The 27702-nt window shown below is 45.0% G+C and overlaps 1 protein-coding gene across 5 annotated transcripts in view; it reads left to right on the top strand.

Annotated features, from left to right (window-relative positions):
• The window catches only part of R3HCC1L (R3H domain and coiled-coil containing 1 like), a 36465-nt gene extending 10500 nt beyond the window's left edge, over positions 1 to 25965 (top strand). For 2 of the 5 annotated variants that reach the window (XM_069754009.1, XM_069754010.1), the window contains exons 3-8: positions 5834 to 8017; positions 11993 to 12168; positions 13029 to 13099; positions 13609 to 13704; positions 20273 to 20413; positions 25748 to 25965. In XM_069754009.1, the coding sequence (XP_069610110.1) occupies positions 5834 to 8017; positions 11993 to 12168; positions 13029 to 13099; positions 13609 to 13704; positions 20273 to 20413; positions 25748 to 25800 (2721 nt within the window). In that variant the 3' untranslated portion in view covers positions 25801 to 25965. The other 3 variants (XM_069754011.1, XR_011318549.1, XM_069754012.1) reach the window with 3 other exon arrangements.
• Positions 25966 to 27702: the final 1737 nt, after the last annotated feature.

Genomic DNA, 27702 nt, shown 5'->3' with positions numbered 1-27702 from the left:
GTGTCACACCAAATAGAAAGCCAAGGTTAGCAGCGATACCTTTACGCTCGTACCCAGGAATCCCACTGCTCATTCAGGTCATATTATGTTCGTTAATATCGCAGACAGCATTTCCTAAATCCCTCTGTCTTCACCTATAAAATCTGTTAAAAACATGTTAACATGTTAAAAATTAGCAATTAAAGGGATTGTTCAGTTTGTACTCGGGTCCACTTATATTCGTTTTTAGTCCTGGTAATGATTTTGCATTTGTCTCTATCATAATTTGTTATTAGGGCTAAAAATACTGCAAAATTGGAGTCGGGGGCAGCAGATAGATGGATTCTAGTAGCAGCAAAAATCTATTTTTTTGTGAGTGTATCTGTGATTTTTCAGAATAACCTGTTATGTTTGGCCATTATATAATGTACTAGATGGTGGCCCATAATGCATTGGGTATTCTAGAATATGCATGTCCACGTAGTATATTGCCCGGCCACGTAGTATATTGCCCGGCCACGTAGTATATTGCCCGGCCACGTAGTATATTGCCCGGCCACGTAGTATATTGCCCGGCCACGTAGTATATTGCCCGGCCACGTAGTATATTGCCCGGCCACGTAGTATACCTCCCGGCCACGTAGTATACTGCCCGGCCACGTAGTATATTGCCCGGCCACGTAGTATATTGCCCGGCCACGTAGTATACTGCCCGGCCACGTAGTATACAGCACAGAGCCACGTAGTATACAGACTTAAAATAAAAAATAAACATATACTCACCCTCCGAAAGCCCGTTGAAGTCCTGGCCCTGTGTGCGGTGCACGCGGCAGCTTCCTGTCCCTGGGTTAGTATGGGCGCAGGACATGTGATGACGTCGTGGTCACATGACCATGACGTCATGGCAGGTCCTTCTCGCATACCATCCTTGCCACCAGAACCTGCCGCTTGCATGGAGCTGTCACCGGATCATCGCGAGGAGCTAGAAAGGCGGCGGAAGGTGAGTATGTAATGATTTTTTATTTTTTTATTTTTAACATTAGATCTTTTTACTATTGATGCTGCATACGCATCATCAATAGTAAAACAGTTTGTCACACAGGGTTAATAGCAGCGTTAATGGAGTGCGTTACAGCGCGGCATAACGCGGTACGTTAGCGCTGCCATTAACACTGTGTGAGCGCTGACTGGAGGGGATAATGGAGCGGGCACTGACTGCGGGGAGGAAGGAGCTGCCATTTTGGCGCCGGACTGTGCCCGTCGCTGATTGGTCGTGGCTGTTTTGCCGCGACCAATCAGCGAGTTGGATTTCCGTGACAGACAGAGGCCGCGACCAATGAATATCCGGGACAGACAGACAGACGGAAGTACCCCTTAGAAAATTATATAGTAGATAATCTGCATTTTACACCAGTTTTCCCCTCTGTCGTCTGTAAACGAGAAACTGGGCACTACCTCCTATGTGTCTTATACACAACACACACAGACACGGGGGATTCCTGTCTCTTTATAGCACCTGTTCAGAAGCAGCAGAATTGAAACCACTTTACCACTGTACTGAGCAGTGTAGCTGTGAATCCAACACTGGATTGAGAAAAATACTTAAAGGAGTGTTGTCTCCCCCCCCCCAAAAAAAAACAAAAAAAAAAAAAACGTTTTCCCTTATCTTCATGATATGGCAAATTTTACTGATCAGTGGGAACTTAAGAACACAGCTGTGGATCGGGGTCAATCCCTGTCTTTTATGGAGCGGAGGCACACATGCTCGGCCTCCAGTCTGGTGATTAAGAGTACTACTGGTACAATTGGAGCGCAGTACTAACTGATAGATCCACTCTATTACTCTTTATTTTGGTTGACTAATTGGGCAACTTTCATAGTTGGCAATGACCCTTTAAAGCTTTACATAATCCCCATGGATGGCCTGGGGACGCTGCATTTGTTAAATGCCATTATTGTTGCTTCCAGTGATGTGAGTTGTAGCTTTTTAGAACAACCCAAGTGCAGACCCTCGCGGTTTCCAGGGCAGGAGAGCTTCATCCCTTAATACAATGTAATTGTTAGAATTTTATTTTTCTTACTTAGTTGGACTACTTTGCAGTTGATCCTATAAAGGATCCCCTGACCCCACACTGAGACACGTACAGTTGGGTCCATATATATTTGGACAGAGACAACATATTTCTAATTTTGGTTATAGATATTACCACAATGAATTTTAAGCAAAACAATTCAGATGCAGTTGAAGTTCAGACTTTCAGCTTTCATTTGAGGGCATCCACATTAAAATTGGATGAAGGGTTTAGGAGTTTCAGCTCCTTAACATGTGCCACCCTGTTTTCAAAGGGACCAAAAGTAATTGGACAGATTCAATAATTTTAAATAAAATGTTCATTTTTAGCACTTGGTTGAAAACCCTTTGTTGGCAATGACTGCCTGAAGTCTTGAACTCATGGACATCACCAGACGCTGTGTTTTCTCCTTTTTGATGCTCGGCCAGGCCTTCACTGCGGTGGTTTTCAGTGGCTGCTTGTTTCTGGACCTTTCTGTCTGAAGTTTAGTCTTTAACAAGTGAAATGCTGCTCAATTGGGTTGAGATCAGGTGACTGACTTGGCCATTCCAGAATATTCCACTTCTTTGCTTTAATAAACTCCTGGGTTGCTTTGGCTTTATGGTTTGGGTCATTGTCCATCTGTAGTATGAAACGACGACCAATCAGTTTGGCTGCATTTGGCTGGATCTGAGCACACAGTATGGCGGCTCTGAATACCTCAGAATTCATTCGGCTGCTTCTGTCCTGTGTCACATCAAACACTAGTGACCCAGTGCCACTGGCAGCCATGCATGCCCAAGCCATTGCACTGCCTCCGCCGTGTGTTACAGATGATGTGGTATGCTTTGGATCATGAGCTGTACCGCGCCTTCGCCATACTTTTCTCTTTCCATCATTCTGGTAGAGGTTGATCTTGGTTTCTTCTGTCCAAAGAATGTTCTTCCAGAACTGTGCGGCTTTTTTAGATGTTTTTTAGCCTTTTTATTCTTGATGCTTATGAGTGGCTTGCACCGTGCAGTGAACCCTCTGTATTTACTTTCATGCAGTCTTCTCTTTATGGTAGATTTGGATATTGATACGCCGACCTCCTGGAGAGTGTTGGTCACTTGGTTGGCTGTTGTGAAGGGGTTTCTCTTCACCATGGAGATTATTCGGCGATCATCCACCACTGTTGTCTTCCGTGGGCGCCCAGGTCTTTTTACATTGATGAGTTCACCAGTGCTTTCTTTATTTCTCAGGATGTACCAAACTGTAGATTTTGCCACTCCTAATATTGTAGCAATTTCTCGGATGGTTTTTTCTGTTTTCGCAGCTTAAGGATGGCTTGTTTCACCTGCATGGAGAGCTCCTTTGACCGCATGTTTACTTCACAGCAAAACCTTCCAAACGCAGCACCGCACCTCAAATCAACTCCAGGCCTTTTATCTGCTTAATTGAGAATGACATAAGAAGGGATTGCCCACACCTGTCCATGAAATAGCCTTGGAGTCAATTGACATTTGGTCCCTTTAAAAACAGGGTGGCACATGTTAAGGAGCTGAAACTCCTAAACCCTTCAACCAATTTTAATGTGGATACCCTCAAATGAAAGCTGAAAGTCTGAACTTCAACTGCATCTGAATTGTTTTGTTTAAAATTCATTGTGGTAATGTCTATAACCAAAATTAGAAAAATGTTGTCTCTGTCCAAATATATATGGACCTAAATGTATATACGTTTATCCTGCTGTATAATGAAGTTAATTACCGGCTTGCAGAGATGTGTTCTGTAGTAACGCACTGCTCATTTATCTAACTTAACCTTTGCCTTAAGCCTCACTCTTTTTTTCACACTCCCGCAGATGATCCCTATGACAACTTTTTCTTTTCACTTGTATATCTTGTATTATCCACAATGTAATGGGAATAATTCAAAAGTGAATGTGCAGTACCTGCAAGGAGTTTGTATGTTCTCCCCGTGGGTTTCCTCCGGGTTCTCCGGTTTCCTCCCACATTCCAAAGACATAATGATAGGGAATTTAAATTGTGAGCCCCATCGGGGACAGCGATGATAAAGTTTGCAAACTGTAAAGCGCTGTGGAATATGTTAGTGCTATAGAAAAATTAAGATTATTATAGAAAAATTAAGATTATTATATAAGTAATTTATTGTATTTTCCAGAATTGAGCTTTACTCCATTGGTGCACAGCTGTGATACTGAGCATGGTTTTTTACTTAATTTTTTTTATAAAGTAGAAGGGTTGATTAATAAATATATATATTTTTTTACTTTTTTTTTTTTTCCTCTTTGGGATTTGCACTTGCTATTGTTTGATCACTTGTGTTGTACAATACTTCAGTATTGCAGTGTGTTGTAAATATCACACTCTCCTATGAAGCCAAGCCTGTGGCTGCACTTCATAGGAGCACCAAGGTAGCAACGTCAGGGAGAAACCCAATGGCACAGTGGGAAAGGAGAGTTCTCTGGGTGCCCGAGCAACTTAATGGGGCTGCCCAGACATGGATCTCAAGGCTGCAGTCACTCTATATGCCCAGAGTGCGCTGCGAGGATTCTTCGGCGCCAGGAAGGGAGGGTCATGTGACCGCAAGTATGCGATTTGCATACTTCGTCACATTCCAACTAGACTTTTATGGCCTCTCTCAATTCACTAGTAGGCCGCGCATGTCTAGTTAGCTTGTGACCGCGTGTATGCAAATCACATAATAGTAGTCAAGAGCCAGCCAGCACTGGAGAATCCTGACTGCGCACACTGCGCTGTTACCATCACATAAGCTTGCAGAGCTGTTTTCTGTTCTGGCTCATATACAGGACAGGTCCTAAAATCCATTTTCAGGGAACCTGTCACGTCATTTTTTGGCTATTAAACTGCCCCAAATGTCTTGTTAGTGATGCACGTTGCGTCACTAACAAGCCGCTGAGAGTCAGAGTGGGGAGCGGGAATACATTAGCGCGCATAGCGTGCACGCTCATCAACGATCATGTGGTCACTGACTCTCAGCAGCACCAGGTGTGACTAAGTATCTACCCGGTCTTGACTAGGGCCTCTGATGATGAGGATAGGCTGTGCTGCCGGTAGACACCAGGTACCACCCCTGGCCAGTCCCCGGGACTGCAGCAGCTGACCGGTGGGTCAGGAGGGCGAGATAAAAGCGTCGTCAAACGGTCCAAAGTCAGGACCTCCTCACAGAACAAAGCCGGAGTCAGGAATGGAGAAGTCCAAGCAGGCCGGGTCAATAACAAGACACAAACGATGGAGATATGTTTAAAAGAGGTGTTAGCAGGCTAGGAATTAACGTTTGGGCGCGGAATGGAAGTTGCAATCGCCTGATATCTCATACAGCTAGCAGGTGATGGGCTGGGAAAGCAAATCTCTGCAGGGGGAGCGGATGCAATTTGCTGCAGAATTTGGCCGTGCACCCCCTATGACTCACAGCTGGCACAAGGCAACTCAGAGAGATGGTCAGGTACTGGGTGCAGCAGAGCGACACTCGCAGTGAGTAGGGCGGCACTTAGAAGGCGTGTAAGATGCAGACCATTTAGGAAGATTAAGACAGGGAACAAAAAAGAGAACGTTGTGCTAACTTGACAATTAATGTCTTTTTAAACTGTAAGCTTAAAAATAAAGTAAAATAAATGATAACAATTAAGTAGTATCCATAAAACTAACAATGATCCTAAAGGTTCAAAATGCCCTCAGCCCTCTTCACAGACTACAAAAATTTAGTACGTAAAATTGTTAAAAAATAAAATAAAATTAGAAATTTGAAATGTAGGTTATATATATATTTTTTCCCTACAGCAGATAAATCAGGACATCGAGGATAAAGTGGATCAATGTCGACCTCGACATCGTAGACCCGATCAAGCCTTGTACGTCCCAAAGGCTAGGCGACCTCCAGCAGATGATGGAAACATCAGCGGCGAAAACTCCACCAAACAAACAGAGTTCTCCACTAATAAGACTCCAAACTGGTTCAGATACAGGAGCAACAGGGTCAGTTGGGGATCTCCTGGCCGAGAATCTAGAGACCATCAGCGTAGGAGCTCCTCTGGATCACCGGTAAAGAAGCACTCTGAGCACAAGGACCAAGGAACGGATTGCATTGTGACAAAAAAGGATGAAAAGGATTCCTTATGTGAAACTTTTAATAATCTGAGCCTCATTGAGACACCGATGACGTCAGGCTCGGATGAAAGACCCGTGACCACGTCACGCATTGATTCTACTGCCGCCGTTCACCGTGGTTCTTCCCCATCTGCCGTTCACCGTGGTTCCTCATCTGCCGTTCACCGCGGTTCTTCCTCATCTGCCGTTCACCATGGTTCCTCATCTGCCCAGCACCACCGTTCCTCATCTGATAAGACTGAGCTCTCTCGAGCCCGGGCTGCTCCTCCCAATCACCGCCAGGAAAAAGAGTACGACGTTAGAAGAACGTCATGTGATAGCTGGGTAGAGCAGGATAGGGCCAGAAGAAAATCACAAGCCGAGGGAAAGCGTCAATTTTCAAAGTCAGAAAGCTATGTAGACACTCTAAGAAGAAACAACAAGGGCATGTTCCCTCCAGGCTTAGCGAGGTTATGCAGCAGCGCAGAGCAGTTCAAAGAGGCCATAACAACGTTTGTATGTAATCAGTCCAATTTAGGTTTACCGTCTAATACTGTAGATAACAGCTGGCAATGCAAAGTAGAGAATCTAGACAGCAAGACTGTACCCCAAAGTGACGTGTTATCGTCTGCCGCAGATAGTGCTGCACTAATCTCTGTAAGTGACACTATTAAAGACCCATCTGGACCGCTTACAGTCTTAGAAAGCAGCGCCGATAACACGAGTAATGCGCTCCTTTATGAAAGGCAAGAAAATATTACAGAAAGTGAATTTGATCCCTCTCCTCTTATAGCAGAACATGTCTTACAGGAGGAGAACAGAGCCATTGTCCTCGCCACTGAGCCCTGCAGCGCAGCCGATTGTAAAGCTTGCCCGTCTAAGAGCGCCAGAGCTGGATTAGATAGCATGCATACTCCTGTAGCGCTAGTGAATGGCAGTGCAGCCCAGATTAGACCTCAAGGTGTCAGCGAGGCTGATGGGGAACATGAGGGTGAACCCATTGACGTGAGCCAGCGTTCAGGTTCTGCAGACCCGGAGAGGAGGTGTATCTCCGCAGGTTTGGAGAGTGATATAGATCATAGCACTGCAGAGGTGCAGACGATGGAGGGTGCAGAGGTGCAGACGATGGAGGGTGCAGAGGTGCAGACGATGGAGGGTGCAGAGGTGCAGACGATGGAGGGTGCAGAGGTGCAGACGATGGAGGGTGCAGAGGTGCAGACGATGGAGGGTGCAGAGGTGCAGACGATGGAGGGTGCAGAGGTGCAGACGATGGAGGGTGCAGAGGTGCAGACGATGGAGGGTGCAGAGGTGCAGACGATGGAGGGTGCAGAGGTGCAGACGATGGAGGGTGCAGAGGTGCAGACGATGGAGGGTGCAGAGGTGCAGACGATGGAGGGTGCAGAGGTGCAGACGATGGAGGGTGCAGAGGCAGAGCATGGATCTGCACTGGTAAATGCAGATTGTGATGCCACCGGCCCAGAGGCAGAGGGCATGGAGGTCATTGATCGTGCATTTACGAGCCCAGAGGTTGTGGAGAAGTTGCCCACTGTGGATGGTGTGGTCTCTGTTTCAGCAGAAGCGAATGCAGAGCCTCCTGAGTCCCCTTCAGAGCAAACATACCCTTGTTCGAAGGTAGATCATGATGAGTCGATTTTGTCCCCTAATAAAGGCACAGATGACCTAAAGCAACCTAATTCATTGACTGGCACTGACTTTGTCCTGGGAGGGCATCCAGACTCTGTGACGGACCCTTGTGTGGCCTCTTTGGAAACCACCGACAAACTGACTTCATGTGGAGCAAATGCTACCGAGGAAGAGAGCTGGGACTCTCTCTTTAATGATGATGGCGAGAGTGTCGATCCTCACCATATGGAAGAGGTAAAGTTTTGATTGACAATTGACTCCTGTTAACAGTTGTGCTGTCAGGAGATGGACGCTTTCTTTCTGCATGCCAACGGTTAATAAAATTAACTGCATTTTTAGCTAAAAAATAAAATTCAAAATATCTGCAGCTGCCACAAGAGGGAGCTTATTGAAGACATTTAGTATGAGAGCTGTATAAATCTGTATGTAGTGAGCTCCCTCTAGTGGTGGCTGTATAAATCTGTAGTGAGCTTCCTCTAGTAGTGGCTGTATACATCTGTATGTAGTGAGGAGCTCCCTCTAGTGGTGGCTGTATACATCTGTATGCAATGAGTTCCCTCTAGTTTTGACTGTACAAATGTGTATGTAGTGAGCTCCCTCTAGTGCTGGCTGTATAAATTTGTATGTAGTGAGCTCCCCCATAGTGCTGGCTGTATAAATTTGTATGTAGTGAGCTCCCCCATAGTGCTGGCTGTATAAATTTGTATGTAGTGAGCTCCCCCATAGTGGTGGCTGTATAAATTTGCATGTAGTGAGCTCCCTCTAGTGGTGGCTGTATAAATCTGTGTAGTGAGCTCCCTCTAGTGGTGGTTGTATACATTTTTATGTAGTGAGCTCCCTCTAATGGTGACTTTAGAAATATGTAAGCAGTGAGCTCGTCCTAATGGTGACTGTATAAATATGTATGCAGTGAGCTCCCCCTAATGGTGACTATACAATTATATATGCAGTGAGCTCCCTCTAATGATGACTATGGAATTAGGTATGCAGTGAGCTCCCCCTCATGGTGACTGTATAAATATGTATGCAGTGAGCTCCCTCTAGTGGTGACTGTAGATGTATGTATGCAGTGAGCTCCCCCTAGTGGTGACTATAGATATATGTATGCAGTGAGCTCCCCCTAGTGGTGACTGTAGATATATGTATGCAGTGAGCTCCCTCTAGTGGTGACTGTAGATATATGTATGCAGTGAGCTCCCTCTAGTGGTGACTGTAGAAATATGTATGCAGTGAGCTCCCCCTAGTGGTGACTATAGATATATGTATGCAGTGAGCTCCCCCTAGTGGTGACTGTAGATATATGTATGCAGTGAGCTCCCCCTAGTGGTGACTGTAGATATATGTATGCAGTGATCTCCCTCTAGTGGTGACTGTAGATATATGTATGCAGTGAACTCCCCCTAATGGTGACTGTATAAATATGTATGCAGTGAGCTCCCCCTAGTGGTGACTGTAGATATATGTATGCAGTGAGCTCCCTCTAGTGGTGACTGTAGATATATGTATGCAGTGATCTCCCTCTAGTGGTGACTGTAGATATATGTATGCAGTGAGCTCCCTCTAGTGGTGACTGTAGATATACATTATGTATGCAGTGAGCTCCCTCTAGTGATGACTGTAGATATATGTATGCAGTGAGCTCCCTCTAGTGGTGACTGTAGATATATGTATGCAGTGAGCTCCCTCTAGTGGTGACTGTAGATATACATTATGTATGCAGTGAGCTCCCTCTAGTGGTGACTGTAGATATATGTATGCAGTGAGCTCCCTCTAGTGGTGACTGTAGATATATGTATGCAGTGAGCTCCCTCTAGTGGTGACTGTAGATATATGTATGCAGTGAGCTCCCTCTAGTGGTGACTGTAGATATATGTATGCAGTGAGCTCCCTCTAGTGGTGACTGTAGATATACATTATGTATGCAGTGAGCTCCCTCTAGTGATGACTGTAGATATATGTATGCAGTGAGCTCCCTCTAGTGGTGACTGTAGATATATGTATGCAGTGAGCTCCCTCTAGTGGTGACTGTAGATATACATTATGTATGCAGTGAGCTCCCTCTAGTGGTGACTGTAGATATATGTATGCAGTGAGCTCCCCCTAGTGGTGACTGTAGATATATGTATGCAGTGATCTCCCTCTAGTGGTGACTGTAGATATATGTATGCAGTGAGCTCCCTCTAGTGGTGACTATAGATATATGTATGCAGTGAACTCCCCCTAATGGTGACTGTATAAATATGTATGCAGTGAGCTCCCCCTAGTGGTGACTGTAGATATATGTATGCAGTGAGCTCCCTCTAGTGGTGACTATAGATATATGTATGCAGTGAACTCCCCCTAATGGTGACTGTATAAATATGTATGCAGTGAGCTCCCCCTAGTGGTGACTGTAGATATATGTATGCAGTGAGCTCCCTCTAGTGGTGACTGTAGATATATGTATGCAGTGAGCTCCCCCTAGTGGTGACTGTAGATATATGTATGCAGTGAGCTCCCTCTAGTGGTGACTGTAGATATATGTATGCAGTGAGCTCCCCCTAGTGGTGACTGTAGATATATGTATGCAGTGAGCTCCCTCTAGTGGTGACTGTAGATATATGTATGCAGTGAGCTCCCTCTAGTGGTGACTGTAGATATACATTATGTATGCAGTGAGCTCCCTCTAGTGGTGACTGTAGATATATGTATGCAGTGAGCTCCCTCTAGTGGTGACTGTAGATATATGTATGCAGTGATCTCCCTCTAGTGGTGACTGTAGATATATGTATGCAGTGAGCTCCCCCTAGTGGTGACTGTAGATATATGTATGCAGTGAGCTCCCTCTAGTGGTGACTGTAGATATATGTATGCAGTGAGCTCCCTCTAGTGGTGACTGTAGATATATGTATGCAGTGAGCTCCCTCTAGTGGTGACTGTAGATATATGTATGCAGTGAGCTCCCTCTAGTGGTGACTGTAGATATATGTATGCAGTGAGCTCCCTCTAGTGGTGACTGTAGATATATGTATGCAGTGAGCTCCCTCTAGTGGTGACTGTAGATATACATTATGTATGCAGTGAGCTCCCTCTAGTGATGACTGTAGATATATGTATGCAGTGAGCTCCCTCTAGTGGTGACTGTAGATATATGTATGCAGTGAGCTCCCTCTAGTGGTGACTGTAGATATACATTATGTATGCAGTGAGCTCCCTCTAGTGGTGACTGTAGATATATGTATGCAGTGAGCTCCCTCTAGTGGTGACTGTAGATATATGTATGCAGTGAGCTCCCTCTAGTGGTGACTGTAGATATATGTATGCAGTGAGCTCCCTCTAGTGGTGACTGTAGATATATGTATGCAGTGAGCTCCCTCTAGTGGTGACTGTAGATATACATTATGTATGCAGTGAGCTCCCTCTAGTGATGACTGTAGATATATGTATGCAGTGAGCTCCCTCTAGTGGTGACTGTAGATATATGTATGCAGTGAGCTCCCTCTAGTGGTGACTGTAGATATACATTATGTATGCAGTGAGCTCCCTCTAGTGGTGACTGTAGATATATGTATGCAGTGAGCTCCCCCTAGTGGTGACTGTAGATATATGTATGCAGTGATCTCCCTCTAGTGGTGACTGTAGATATATGTATGCAGTGAGCTCCCTCTAGTGGTGACTATAGATATATGTATGCAGTGAACTCCCCCTAATGGTGACTGTATAAATATGTATGCAGTGAGCTCCCCCTAGTGGTGACTGTAGATATATGTATGCAGTGAGCTCCCTCTAGTGGTGACTATAGATATATGTATGCAGTGAACTCCCCCTAATGGTGACTGTATAAATATGTATGCAGTGAGCTCCCCCTAGTGGTGACTGTAGATATATGTATGCAGTGAGCTCCCTCTAGTGGTGACTGTAGATATATGTATGCAGTGAGCTCCCTCTAGTGGTGACTGTAGATATATGTATGCAGTGAGCTCCCTCTAGTGGTGACTGTAGATATATGTATGCAGTGAGCTCCCCCAAGTGGTGGCTTCTTGCGGACAGAATTTTAAAGTTTTATACTTTAGCTATTTGAAGTGAAAGATTTGTAGCATTGAATCCTAAAAGTTGAGTCTGGCTTTTTGATGAATCGCCGTGTCACCTGCTCCAATGTACAATGCGTAATGTAGAGCGGTTTCCTGGTACACGATTAAGATATGACTGCGCCTCTCGCCTTTCTTCCAGCTGACCAAGAGTGCGGAGGGACAGAACAGCCCCAAGAAGTCCAGATTTCATTACTACGACTATGAGCCTCAGGAGTCGGCTATAGATGATCCAGAACTGTCACATGTGATCGAGATCTATGACTTCCCTGCAGAATTTAAGACCGAGGATTTACTCCGCGCCTTTTCCACTTACCAGTGAGTCCTGTCTGATCGTGTTACTCGCTAGATTTGATGGTTTACTTTATGCAATGGATCATACACTTTATTTTTATTTATTTTTTCTGAAATACCTCCGTTTCTGGGAAACTTAAGGTAAGAACCAGTTTACCGCGTCAACAGCTGTTACAAGGAATTTTACAAAATAATTTTTTTTAAAATAATTTTTCTTTTTTTTTGTTCTTGCTGGTGAACTTTGCTGCAAATTCATCGTAATGGCACAAGATGTTTGAATTTGGCAGAATTTTTCTATCTCTCCATTGCTTTTTTTTCAGTGCTTTTTTTTTTTTTTTGTTATTTTTTCTTTTTTTAGGAAAATATCACACGTCAATCTACAACTGCAGGAAAGAGAAAAAAAAAAATTTGAACAGATTTTGTATTGCACTAGGATACTGGGGTGTCACCGCGCAAAAAATGTTGCAACATACTGAAAATGATGAATTGGAAAATGAAATGCACCGCCAGTTTATCAAGCAAATCCCACTAAAATGAGAAGGACTGAAAAAAAGCTCATGTGAAAATGGCCCAAAATCCATAATCGAATAATCATTTTTTTAATCCAAATTTTATGATTTTAAAAAAGTCCCTTTCTCACCTTCCCCAGGTCCGGCACGGAATCTCTGTCATGGCTCCCGATGCATTTGCTCTGTGACCACCCCCGTCGCCTGTTCTTTAGCAGCCATGCACTGTGATCCCCCGCAGTGTCAGGACGCAGCGCACAGACTGCATGTGTCCATGGTGTTCGGCCTGGTTTAATAGCTTATGGTTCTCCTTTCCCGTCTGCAGCTTTGTGTGTGACTTGTGCTTTTTAACATCCGTTCCTTATTCTTTTGCCGCAGGAAGAAAGGCTTCGACATCAAGTGGGTGGACGATACTCACGCCCTTGGAGTGTTTGCAAGTCCTATCACAGGTACAGTAATCCGCCTAATCAGTGGAAGACCGCGAAGTATGTATCGTTAGTCCAATGCCGAAAAAAAAAAAACTTCCTATGGGTATGTTCACACAGCGCTTTTTTTTTTTTTCCTGCACTGTTTTATGCATTTTTTTAATGCTTTTTTTTGTTGTTTTTTTTTTGTTGCAATAATTTGAAAAGGTAAAAAAACTGCTTAAAAAATGCATAAAGAGTTGATACGCTGTGATTTAAAAACCAAAGAGCAGTTCAAAAAACTAAAGGGGAAAAAAAACGCACCATGTGAACGAGGTTTCTGCTTTAAATCATGTTTTTCCCCATACAAAAAAAAAGTCGGTGAAAAAAACACTACGTGTGAATAAGCACAAAGTGTTCTGCTTCCCCACACCACCCAAAATTGTAAAACGTCTATGGAATGTGGGAATATCGGCAAAATCGGCTTCGATTGCAAGGTTGATGGAGGTTTTTGCTGATTTTGTGCCTGTTTTTCTTTCTTTTTTTTTTTTCAGCTCGTGACGCATTGTCCAGCAAGAACCCACTGGTGAAAGTTCGACCATTGTCCCAAGCCACCAGAGCGTCCAGAGCCAAAGCTCGCGCCTGTGCAGGTGAGATGGATCCCCTCTCCGGTTATTTCCTGCAGACTGCATCCTTTATCCTTTTTTTATTTTTATTATTTTATTATTTTTATTACTTTTATGTTGTGCAGCTTTTTGGCTATGAACTTCCCACTTTATTCCATTCTCCCTGAATCTGCTGATTCTCCTGCGCTGCAGATTTGTAACCAGCAGGCTGAGTTCCCACAGGGCAGATATCTGCAGATGGAGTTTTTGTTTGGGATTTTTTTGTCCAACTTGACCTTGTATTGAATTCATAACCAGTGCTGTTTGTGTGAACAGATCCTTACGCAGTGACCTCTTGTACATGTAGAGAAGAGAGGGTTTCTCAATCAGCATAGAAGGGTTCTTTACAGTAAAAGCAGTAAGACTATGAGGGACTCTGCCATAGGAGGTGATAACGGATAATTGGCTGCTTGTAAACTGGAAACCCGGCCCTTCTTTCTATACTGGAATAGTTATTAATGTTTGGATCCAAATCGGATTTAATTCGACCACCCAGAATGGAAAGGAGTGTTGTGAGTGGCGATGCCGCACTGCGACTGTCTATCTCCCCTGCAAATCCAATGACAAAAAAGGTCCACACCAAAATGCCTAAAATTAACTGCAAAATTGTAAATGTTGAAAAAGTTCTGGTTTCATTGAGTGCAATGATTCCTGTATTTTGGTCCAGTGCAATATTGAATTAAAAAAAAAACAACAACATGCAGATTCCTAAGGGTTGAATGCAAAAATTAAACTTTTTCTTTAAACAGCGCCACCCTTGTCCCTGGATTGTGTCAGGTATTGCAGCTGATCCTTATCCAAGTGAATAGGATTGGGCTGCGATACCAGACACAGACTATTATTATACGTTTCTTATATAGCACCACTAATTCCACTGCACTTTACAGTCTTTATCACTGTCCCCATTGGACTGATTCCCTATCAGTATGTATCTGGAGTGTGGGAGGAAACCGGAGTGCCCGGAGGAAACCCACACAAACACGGAGAGAACATACAAACTCCTTGCAAATGTGGAACTTTGTGGGATGTGAACCCAGGGCTGCAAGACAATGCTAACCACTGAGCCACTGTACTAGCGACTATCCACTGTTGGGGGTAGGGGGCTTCGGTGTATAAAAGCTATAACATCCCCCACTTTAAATCTGCCGAGTCCTCAAACATTCACTTTCGTTATTTCTAATTTTCTTTTTTTATGTCTTAAGACTACAGAAACGGAGATATTACTATATTTACATATCTTTACGCTCCTCACAAAGTCCATTCATTATTAATAAAGGCCTGAAATCAATAAAGACAGGATTGCAGTTCTCGTTTGCATTAATGCCGTTCCTAGGAGGAACGACCTTGGCGAGTTCAAGGACACCAAAATCCAAACCAAGAGAGAAAAGGCAGTAAAGACGCAGGACGGGCGCTTCACCGGTCCATCTGCGGACGGGCGCTTCACCGGTCCATCTGCGGACGGAGCACTTCACCAGTCCATCTGCGGACGGGCGCTTCACCGGTCCATCCACGGACGGGCGTTTCACCGGACCATCCGCGGAGGGGCGCTTCACCGGACCATCCGCGGAGGGGCGCTTCACCAGTCCATCCGCGGAGGGGCGCTTCACCAGTCCATCCGCGGAGGGGCGCTTCACCAGTCCATCCGCGGAGGGGCGCTTCACCAGTCCATCCGCGGAGGGGCGCTTCACCAGTCCATCCGCGGAGGGGCGCTTCACCGGTCCATCCGCGGAGGGGCGCTTCACCGGTCCATCTGCGGACGGAGCGCTTCACCGGTCCATCCGCGGACGGAGCGCTTCACCAGTCCATCCATGGACAGAGCGTTTCACCAGTGGGATGCTAAGCTGTCAATGGGGGAAATTGACAGCCTAATTTGTGGGATGGTCGTGTGGATGAGTGTTGAATAACACAGCTGGGGTTAGACAGCGACTTTGGCCTTGTCACAGGTCTTTGCATGCCGCTACAACATCGCAGCATAATGAAAGCAAATGGGTTTGGGTTGCGACCTGCAAAGTGCAGCAACCGAGTCTCAAAAAAATTAAACTGGTTTTGTCTTAGTTGCAACTTGATGGCATTTAATTGAATTGTGCTGCGGTGTAGCAGCGGCTTGCACGGGGCCGTGATCGGTGTGTAGCCCCAGCTTGACACCGGCACATTGCTGTATTGCTCAATCAAGGTACTGACCTCTAGCAATTCCTCCCTAGGGTTACGTGCACACGTTGAGAATTTGCAGCAGATTTTTCTGCTGCAAAAACCAGACTGTTGCCAGGAAAATTGCTCCTAAAATATTTGCTTTTTTTTTTCATTTAAATACTTGTAATATGCTGCAAAAGCGCCGAAAGAGTTGACTCTGTCAACGAATCAAATCTGCAAGGAAAAAAAATAATCAGCGTGTATTAGGTTTCACAAATGTTATTCACTTTGCTGCTACTATAAAACGCTGTGGTTTTTTTTCGCTTTGTGTGAACGAGCCCTATATATTCTCACCTCCTTTTGACCTTTTCTTGTTTCATAGCACAATTAAAACTATGAGAAATGTGTTGGAAAATAACGTCTGTGGCGATCACCCGTTCCCCAGCTATTTTTCTTTCAGTCCTTAGATCGCAGCGGTCTGTGACTGTTTGGCTTCAGCAGTAGCCCTGCGCCATCGCTCTGCCTGCCATAGGGGGTTACTCATTACCCCCGTTCTCTCCTACGTAGCATTAGTCAGTGAGATCAGGATTGGATATGGTGATCCGGGCCCGAAACAAGGATGAACAGAGTGGTGTACACAATAGTCCTGCAGGATATTTGGCTCGGCCTGCAGCATGACCGACTGCAGAATTTCCCGAGAGCATTTAATCCATTATATAATGAGGATGAGCATCTACTTTGCCTTGTGGGTATTTATTAAATTATGGCTCTATTGTGTTGGTCACAGGCAGTCAGTTCACTGTCCGAGCTTTTAGCAGCACTTGTAAGCAAAAGGGAAAAACATGAGCAGGAATTCTCCCGGGGCTCAGCATTCGTGAACTTTCTCCATTCTCTCGCTTTCAAAAACTAAAGCTTTTTCCGTGCAACACTGATCTTGACCTGACAGTGTCCACTGCTTGGGGAATGCAAGAACGTCACTTTCTTAGTGAGTCCCGCTGTCTTCAAGACCTTTCATGCAGCCACGAAATACTCGCATCTTTACTGCCTGTTGTACATTGGGGCAAGATGATCCTCATCAGGCATAGACGTCAGATTATTTGGAGCAAAATGGTTCTGTATTTTCCTGGAGGTTTTTTTCTTTTATTTCCCCTTTTTGCATTGCTCCGCTCAGCCTCCTGGGTGTAAATCAAAAATGTGAGGATTCGATTTGGTTGAGGCTACTAGTATATGGGTCATCACAATAAGACAGGAAGACAGGCCTTGGTGCCCTTTAAAGAGAACCTGTTACTTGCTTTAAGTACCTGATATACTCGTGTATAAGCCAAAAACGCCCCACCTTGGCTTATACACAACTCATTGTCCCAGAAAAACGGGAGGGGGAGCGGCGGGTCACAGGAGACAGGAGTCGGCGGCTGCGACCAAAGCCTGTGCCCACTGCTAAAGAGAAATGAATTTTCACTGCTTTGGCAGTGAATGTTCATTTCTCTTATAGCGTGCACAGTTACAGCCGCAGCAGCCGGCTTCCAGCAAGCATCATACTTACCTTCCCTGCGTGCCCTCGCTGCATCTCGTTCGGGGGCTAGCAGCACTTCCAGCCGAGCGATCACGTGTCCCCGCTCATTAAGCTGATGAATATTCACCTCTATCCACTCCCATAGGTGTGGAGTGAATATTATTATTACCTTAATGAGTGGGGACATGTGATCGCTCGGCCGGAAGAGCTGCTGGAACGACATGCTGCGAGGGAGGGCAGGAAAGGTAAGTAGGATGTGTTTTTATTTTTTTTTTATAGGAACTATGCATACAAGGACAGGGATGGGGAGCCATGTATACCAGGATAGGGATGAGGGGACAATGCATACCCGGCTTATACTCGAGTCATTAAGTTTTCCCAGTTTCCGTGGCAAGATTAGGTGCCTCTTCTTATACTCAGGTCGACTTTTACACGAATATATACAGTATGTATTTTTTCCGTGGTGTAAATTCAGCTGTTCTCCTGAATCCAGCGTCCTACTCCTTTTGTTCTTGCTCCTCTCCATTTCTGAGACATGGCCCCTCTTCATAGTCCATCAATCTAGCCCTGTTAGCCAAGTGGGCATAGTCCTCAACCTTGCTGTATCGAGCATCACTCCCAGTTGGCTAAAAAGAGTATATTCATATACAAGGTAGAGGTGGCAATATCTCAGGAACGGAGAGGCCCAGGAACAAAAGAAAAACAACGCTGGATTTGGTTAATAAATATATTTACGGCAAACCTCAGGTTCTCCTTAAAACTTCCCTGTATGTGTCAAGAGAACACCAAACCTAAAACAAGGATCACAGAAAAGAAGTACCACCAGGCTAAGATGTGCCAATATTCAATTATTTATTTATTAAGATAACACGTGATAATACAAAATATAAAATATTAAAAAAAGGATGTGCACTACAGGACATATATTACCATAGATATTACATAAACATATATAGAAATATTGTATAAAATGGTAACCTACAATAGGTAAAACCTGATGCTAAAAAAGGAAAAAATATTATAATAAAAAAATAAATGTGTTTGTGTAACCAATTATTTTGTATAAACCATATACACATATATATATATAAACAAATAAAGTGCTCAAGTGCTATGTTAATGTATTGCACTGGTCCAATATACTATAGACCAGAGCCAATATAGAAACCCCACTGTGAGTAAAAAGCGTGATAAAAAAGAAAAGTTAGGAGCATACAGGTACCTAATAGGATTGCTGTCCAAGTGCACAACGCGCCCCGACGCGCGTTTCGGTAAAATTTCCTTCGTCAGGGGGATAAATTTTAGATTATAATTCTATTTTTTTTAATTCTTATAGTGTATATGTGTGCCGTTTAGTCATTTATTGATGTGTCAAGACTGAACTAGCTGCTTTCCTTAGGGAAGACTGATGTTTATGCAGTACATGAATGTCCAGTGTTGGTGGGTAATTACCCCAGACAACACTTCCAGTGGTACAATCAGCTGTGGAAGGCGCCAGATCTGTCCCCATCACAACAGTTGGACATTCACCCATAGATAGCGGATAACTGCACCTTACCTGAATACGCCTTTTATCTGGGAGGCTTGTTTTTTTTTTTCCTGTAGGTTATAACATGCTTTTTAGTTAAAATCTATGTATGTGAAGTTACTTTTGTAATATACATTTCTTTATTTTATTTAGTGTTGCAGAACGCAACACAAATACCCTTTTATATGTTGTATTATTAGACCACCACTCACTGTTCTGTCCGCCACTAGTCTTGATTCAGGGAATGTTCATTTTAGTTTTACTTTTATGATATATCTGAAATGAGATCTGAATCGACTCTGCAAAGAGTTCAATTGATCAAAACTTTCCCAATTGTTTTAGTTTAGAATTATACAACTTCTACTGTGTCTCCATGGTAACAGACTACAAACAAACCTTTTGTAGTCTGATTCTGGTCTGTCAACAATTTTCAGTCCTCGAAGGTGCTGAGAGCGTTATGTTGGTTGGATTAAGGGGGAATTCAAGTTTTAACCCCTCTTGTGCTGCTATTCAAAGTGCTTAGTGAGTGATATTTTCACTTGCTGCGTCCTGGGCTTTTTCATCTGAAACTACCCAATCCCTCATCTTTGTTCTGAGCGGCTGCTGGAGCATCCAATAAACAGACCACCACTGCTGTTAATCAGGAGCCAAGAGGAGGAGCTGAAGAGCTTTTGGGTGCCTGTAACACTGCATCTGAAGGCTCCGCCCCTGAGGAACTCGGAATCCCTTCACGGGGTGCATAGCCGTGCACATAGATGTGGGTCAGCCACTTTCCCCATCACTTTTATATATCCGCATTGTAGAGGGGTCAGAGCTGTGACAAATACGATCAGATTTAGAGATGAAACAGGATGTTTGTAGTCTGTTACCATGGAAATGCATATATTTTCATAATAGCTGTATTCACAAAATAAAAGTTTTTTTGTTTTTATTAATTTTTGAGAATCAATGGATTAATAAAGATTTGCTTGTGATTATAAATGCACACATCCATTTCAAATTAGTTCATCATTTTTATTTTTTTATTTTTTTATGCCTTCCAGAAATTAGCAGGTTACATTTTTATGATCTTTTTATTACTCCTTTGTGCTCTGGGTTTGACCCAATTATCATTCGTTTTATCGCCAGATCCATAATTATCATTCCTTAACGATAACACCGTTTTTCATTAACCAGCGAGCAGTCTGCCTGCAATTATCTCAAGCGTTACAGTCATTTCTTGACGTTAAGACGAGTCTTTGCGTCGGTCAGGATCGAGAGATACAAATCCGGGTGGAAGGGGGGGGGAGGTCAAGGATCCGAGCGTCGGAGGGGACATTTGCATGTCTGACAATGTCGCTATTGTGAAAAAACCTTGTCCTTTTTGTTCCTGCGTGACTTAGACTTTCTGCAGCCCGCTAAAGACCGTCCAGAAACGTCTGCGGTTCTCGCAAGGAGACTGGTGATTAGTGCCTTGGGAGTGCGAAGTACCCAGAGCCGGGCCGAGAGGGAGGCCGAGCGCCAGAAACTCCAGGAAGCCAGAGGTGAGAGGAAGCAATTAGATTGTGCACAGTCTTCGCTTTGGTTGGGTTTTGCTGTTTACAGCTGCAGACGCTGTCAGACCGTATTAAGTGGCACAATCTCCTCGCTGCATATGGACAAGTACTTATCTCTCCTCCTTCCCCGGCTGGAGATGAGCGGGGTTGACTAGCGGGATCGTGACATTTCTGCCATTCTGCAGTCATTAAAACAATGGGGATCATTTCAGGAGATCCGCGTCCAGAATAGAGGAACGTAAAGCCGTTGGGTAATTGCACAAATATCTGCTTAGAGTTTTATAACAAAAGTACAGGTGCATAGTTTATTCTGTTATTCTGTCATATTTATTTTATGTTGCTCACTTATATAGCGCCATTACCTGCATTATCATTTATCATCACTGCCCCCATTGGGGCTCACAATATAAATTCCCGATCAGTATGGAGACGCACACACGGGGAGAACATGCAAACTCCTTGCAGACTTGGTTCTTGGTGGGATTTGAACCCAGGACCCCAGCGCTGCAATGCTAACCTCTGAGCCACCCTGCTGCCCCTGTATTCCAGATGGGGATAACTTTGACCCCTATACCGAAAATTATCCATGATCGTTGACCATAGGGTTGACGCTCACCATCCCATAAAATTGTCCTTTTATTTGGAAACCAGAGGCAGTAGAGTTCGGTGGAGACGCACTGGCCGACGGCCGTTCCGCGCTACTATGCGCTTCTGCGGGTCCTATCATTGTGCCGGTAGAATGCATCTAATCGCTCCATTCCGTAGAGTGCGTGTACGCCGTACGCTGACTTGACGGCGGCGTTCTTTTCGGTCTGAGTCGCTGCACGCTTTGTGCTCTCGGCCTTATTTTGCTTCGCTGCTGTTATGAACTTGTCATTGTGACTGTCACATGTGCCGAAAAGCTGTGAAACCTTGACAGCTTCAACTTTCCGAGGAATAAAAGGAGGAAATGAACATTGTGCAAAAGTGTATTTACCTTGGAGGAAATATGTTTTCTCTTTACCAGTGGTGACTTCTTTATAGCAGGTTATTGCTCGACAGCGCTGTGCTCCTAATTCGTTATTCATCACGTCTGTGCGCTGGCCGTTTATTGGCTCAGTACTTATACCTAGGCAGCGCCAGCGCCGAGCCCTGGAATTCACAGGGTGAAAGAAATGAGGAATATCAGTGTTTCCTTAACTGTGACTTTATTGGCAGCTTTCCAAATGATGGGGGACTTTCTGCAGCAGCAACCTTCTCTCTCATTCTTTATCTGCAATGGAACTTCAACATTCTGTATGGGGCGGCTGGAAAACGCGGAGCGCCGCTTTCGGCAGCGCCATAGAGAATGAATGGGGTAGTGGTCTAGCAGGCGCTCTGCTCAGCCAATCAGCGCAGGTTTTGGCGATCAGCCGCTCTCCCTTTCCTGTGTCAATGGCATCAGATTGAGGATGAGGTTATACACAGTATTTCAGAAAGGAGGAAAGCATCCAAGGTATTAGGGAAGGCAGCTCACTCTGATGCCTATAGATGGGGAGGAAATCACTGCAGGATAGAAGATGTGCTGATACACGAGGGCTAGACTCGACACCTTGTACACACCCATCTCACATCCTACCTGTATTACTGAGAGAGGCACTCCCGCCAGAAAATAGTCTGGTTGTAAACTGCATATCAGTCTGAAAATAAATGACTGAAGACTAAAACTTTTAAGCAAATGTAACCGCTAACAGATGTCAGAAGTCCAAACTGAACATTGCAGTAAGCCCAGTGATAGTTAGTCCTGTTATGTCAGTCCCACTGGTAAGGGACACGGCTATAAAAATGAAATAATATTAATGTTTGCTTTAATGCAATACGAATAACTCAGAACGGAGCGACCAGCGAGCGACAAAAGATGTTCCTGAGAGCAATTATTTATTCACACGTCGGGAAGTGGAACCGAGAGGTAGCAGAACTGATCTTCACACATGCGGTGAGCACAATCGCGTTGGGATGGAATTACGTATTCATGGAGAATGTTTTCCTATTACACTAAGGTCGGTTATTTGGGAGCGCTCAACATCCGCACGTACGAATGAGACGCGACTTTTCTTCCCGCTGTAGATTTATAGCATTAGTTTAGTCCAGCATTGGATATAAGGGAGTACTAGGAAGGTGAGGAACCGCTAATAGTTCTCAGAACTCATGGGTGTAATTATTAGGGTGTATTTCACTCTTTTGAACCTGCAGCGTCTTAGCTTAAAAAACAAAACAAAAAAAAAAAAAACTTTCTTCTGGCGGTTCCTCCATTCTTAGCAGGGCTTAAGTGCCGGTCTGGGAACTTCTTAGGACCCCGGTGGTGACATTTTGTTCCTTGTAAGTGGACTTCACTGGTCCTGTATTCGCTGTTTTTTTTTTTTTTTTTTTTTTAAATCTGAAAGTCCAACTAAAAACTATTCAATGTTGGAAGAAACATCCTTGACTTTTTTATGGCAAGCCGCTTTTCTATGGCACGGTTTGCTTTAAAAAAAAATAAATACATTTTTTACTCGCCTTTCCCAGGTCCAGCACTGAGTCTCCCACCACTGTTTCCAGTATATATTTTATTGTCTGCAGCGCTGACATCTTGTCGGCAACGCTGCAACCAATTAGTGGGCTCGGCGGCTTTGAGCATCGTGGGAAGAGCACATTGGCTGCAGCGCAAGTGACAATAAGACACTGAGAGTAATGGCCGAGATGCAGCGCTGGACCCGGGGAGGGCGTGTAAGATCAATGTGTTTCTTTAAAATAAATTGCACCAGGGAGCAGAGGTTCTCTGAAAATGGGGAGCAGGGGTTAACCCCAGTTTGATAGGTTGTCAATATGAGATCGAGGAGAGGGAATAAAATACAATAATCTGCAACGGCCACTAAGAAATTTATGAGGGTGCTGTGTTCCTCCCTGTACGGCCATTGTTGGAGCAGATTTCAGCTGATTGGTGGGGGTAAGCAGCTATTTTATTGCCAGGTTAACATTTATTAAAGGGAACCTGTCCCCAGAAAAAGATTATATTAATCTGCAGATGTGAGGTTAATCTTCAAGTTATTAGCGTTATTATGTTGGACGGTGCTAACACTGCGGGGAGAAAATGAACTTTATTCCAGAATTCCAGTTTCAGTCATAGGGGCAGCGCTGTGGCTGGTTGAGTCATAAGGGCGCCATCGGTGCTGGTTGAGTCATAGGGGCGCCACCTGTGCTGGTTGAGTCATAGGGGCGCCACCTGTGCTGGTTGAGTCATAGGGGCGCCACCTGTGCTGGTTGAGTCATAGGGGCGCCACCTGTGCTGGTTGAGTCATAGGGGCGCCACCTGTGCTGGTTGAGTCATAGGGGCGCCACCTGTGCTGGTTGAGTCATAGGGGCGCCACCTGTGCTGGTTGAGTCATAGGGGCGCCACCTGTGCTGGTTGAGTCATAGGGGCGCCACCTGTGCTGGTTGAGTCATAGGGGCGCCACCTGTGCTGGTTGAGTCATAGGGGCGCCACCTGTGCTGGTTGAGTCATAGGGGCGCCACCTGTGCTGGTTGAGTCATAGGGGCGCCACCTGTGCTGGTTGAGTCATAGGGGCGCCACCTGTGCTGGTTGAGTCATAGGGGCGCCACCTGTGCTGGTTGAGTCATAGGGGCGCCACCTGTGCTGGTTGAGTCATAGGGGCGCCACCTGTGCTGGTTGAGTCATAGGGGCGCCACCTGTGCTGGTTGAGTCATAGGGGCGCCACCTGTGCTGGTTGAGTCATAGGGGCGCCACCTGTGCTGGTTGAGTCATAGGGGCGCCACCTGTGCTGGTTGAGTCATAGGGGCGCCACCTGTGCTGGTTGAGTCATAGGGGCGCCACCTGTGCTGGTTGAGTCATAGGGGCGCCACCTGTGCTGGTTGAGTCATAGGGGCGCCACCTGTGCTGGTTGAGTCATAGGGGCGCCACCTGTGCTGGTTGAGTCATAGGGGCGCCACCTGTGCTGGTTGAGTCATAGGGGCGCCACCTGTGCTGGTTGAGTCATAGGGGCGCCACCTGTGCTGGTTGAGTCATAGGGGCGCCACCTGTGCTGGTTGAGTCATAGGGGCGCCACCTGTGCTGGTTGAGTCATAGGGGCGCCACCTGTGCTGGTTGAGTCATAGGGGCGCCACCTGTGCTGGTTGAGTCATAGGGGCGCCACCTGTGCTGGTTGAGTCATAGGGGCGCCACCTGTGCTGGTTGAGTCATAAGGGCGCCATCGGTGCTGGTTGAGTTATAGGGGCGCCACCGGTGCTGGTTGAGTCATGTGGGTGGTGCCGATGCTTGGTCACTCATGGGGGCGTCATCGGCGCTGGGTCACTACTGGGGGTGACGCTGGTGCTGGTTCAGTCATGGGGAGGCGCCGGTGCTGGGTCACTCATAGGGGCAGCGCCAGTGCTGGTCGAGTCTCCGCTCTTAGTATAGAGAGTGGCTGCTCTAACCGTGCCCCCAACCCTGAATGATATCCAGCCCTAAAACCAGTGCCGCCCCAGTGACTGAAACATCTCTATTGCGTTCTTTACATCTTTATACAAAATCTCAGTACATTGGTGTCATTTAAAGAGGACCTGTCACTTGCCATGAATATACAATGGTGTAAATGGCGCTGTTCTCCTGAATCTGGAGCCGTTTTCCTTTAGTTTCTGTGACTCTGTTCCTTAGCTATGACACACGTTTTCCTTTATATTAATCCAGCCTTGTTGTCTAACTAGGTGTGGTAAAAAAAGACCACTCCCACAGAGCAGAATTGATGACCACTCCTACTTGGCACTTAAAAAAAAAAAAAAAAAACTTTACAAACCTAAAAGGACTCTCGGGAATGGAGAGGTGCAGGAACAAAATAAAAACAACGCCGGATTCAGGAGAACAGCGGCATTTACAATGGGTAAAAATAAAACCAATACGGTGTTTATGGCAAGTGAGCGATTCTTTTTAAAACTCCTACACCTTTATATATAACCTTGGCCTTAGCTGCAGGCGTTGCACCACGAACGAGAGTCTCTATTGTTTACGCTGCTGGCTGCATACAGAGAACGGCAAGACCATGCAAAATCAAGGGGAATATTGGAAAATGATGCCTTTCTCCTACGCCTCATTGGGGGACACAGGACCATGGGTGTTATGCTGCTGCTACTAGGAGGATGCTGCTGCCACTGGGAGGACACTAAGCAAATACATAAAGAATAGCTCCAAAATCAAGGGGAATATTAGAAAATGATGCCTTTTTAGTATTTAGCATAAGTTTAGGACCCCTTTTGGAAAAAGACTAAGCAACTTCTAGAAAGTTGCTTTATATATCTTACATGTTATTTTTTCTTTCTTTTTTTTTCTTACAGAGCGAAGGCATCTTGAAGCAAAACAGCGGGAAGATGCCTGGGAAGGAAGGTGAAGGCGGCGGTGTTTGAGCGCAGCAGGGGGAGCGACATGTCTCTGTAACACGGGGAAGAGGCCAGGATATCGGCTGGCCCGATACGCACCGGTGACCTCTTCATAAATCCCTTTGCTCGGCTGGTTGGAGAATAAAGAGTTTGTCTTACAGAACAGACGCTTGAAATTGTGTCTCGCACTTATCAGTGGAGCTGGAAAGGGAAAAATGAATCTTCCGAGATCATCCTGGATGGGCCTGGATAAGAAACCCAATGTTACAAGTTTGGGGTTTTATTCTCATTTTTTTATTTTTCAATTTCTAATGTGATGGAGCTTATTCCTGTTCGATATGTTGGAATCTTAAAAATTCATTTTGTCCCAATGACAACACTTCTTGTCTCTAAGAAGTTCGTCGTGGACACAATGAACCGCATAGAAAACAATCAGGACTTCTAGTTCTCACATCCTAAATGTATGCAGAGAAAAATAAGTGCATCCGTGTCTAGGATGATTGTCCCGGTGCTTCTGATAACACTGAATGGACGTGAACCGGAAGTTTTGCCATAGGGAAAAAAAAATCTGAAAACTTTGCACGGGAATAAGACATATTTTTTAAGTTATTTTTGGAAATTGTCCACAAGTTCTTGTTTTTTTTTTTGATAAGTTTAAAAAAGGTGCAATCTAGATATATACTGTGGCATCAAAATAGTCTCTGCATGCACATTTGAGTTTGGGCTTTTTGTTCTCCGGCCTGCCCCGATCTACCATGAAGGAGACCTTAGCTCAAGGCCGGGTCCTGACCACCGTAATTGACCATCCATATACCGGCCGCAGGACGCGCATCCTCATGTGTCTTTATGACCCCATACGTTCAGGTGAGGAGGCCCACGGTCAGTCCGGGCACTGCGCCCCATGCAACAAAGGAATTATGCAAGGGAGTATAGTAGATCAGACTAGTGTGTTTGCCATGGAGTAGCATACACCTGCATAGGAGCTGTAGACACAAAACGGTACTTAATAATCCATGTAAAATCGCTATGGATGAGCGCAATAAAAATACAGTTGTGAAGGAGGGCATGGCCTTTAAAAAAAGAAAACCTTACGGATGGAATGAGCAGGATAAAATTGCAAATAAGCCCTTACTCATCCGATGATTTCCCATTGTTCCCAGTTTGCTGCGGTGATGTGAGGCTGGTGCCAGTGATGTTTTTCAGCAGTCGTATGTCAGTACGTCGCATCATCGCAGCAGTGATGTAAACCGAGACTGAGGGGGTGGGACTTTGGAAACTTTTGCACTTGAGCAGGGGGGACTTGGAGGGAAAGTATGAGCTTACCTATAAAAACAACCGCTTTAGTGATGAAATATCAAAGTGGAAGCCAGGTTTGAATTTTTCGTAACTAAGGACGGACGGGGAGCCGAGATCTCGAACTGGTGTGCATGAAGCCTTAGGACTGGAAGCTACGATATATACAGTACACATAGAGAGATATATATATACAGCCTTTACGCTGAATTGTTTCTCGTTGAAGACTTTTATGAATCAGACCAAAGATCAATTATTTTATTCTTTTTTTTGTTTGTTTTTTTATCCTTTGTCGGTGTCATTTTGAGGATTTTTTTAGCATGAAGTTCTGCACATTTTCCTAATGTTGTCACCTAATGTGTTGGTAGTGGGGATCCAGTGCGACATTCAAGTGATAAATGACCGACTTTCTCCAGGGAGTAGTTTATAATGAGGAGGAATCAGTGAAGTGAGAATTCTCCCTCATTTAGCACAGTAAACAGCCGCCTTATGTGGCACGTGCCTGACCTAAAGCAAAGTACCCGACTCATCTCCTGCGTTCTTGTCTATGTGCGAAAACCTTCTATACGGAGTCGTCCTTATGACGTTTTATTCCGGGAGCTTATTGAGACCAAAAATAA

Source organism: Ranitomeya imitator, chromosome 2, assembly GCF_032444005.1.
Source record: "Ranitomeya imitator isolate aRanImi1 chromosome 2, aRanImi1.pri, whole genome shotgun sequence".
Taxonomy (NCBI): Eukaryota; Metazoa; Chordata; class Amphibia; order Anura; family Dendrobatidae; genus Ranitomeya; species Ranitomeya imitator.
This window is presented reverse-complemented; position numbering and strand designations above follow the sequence as displayed.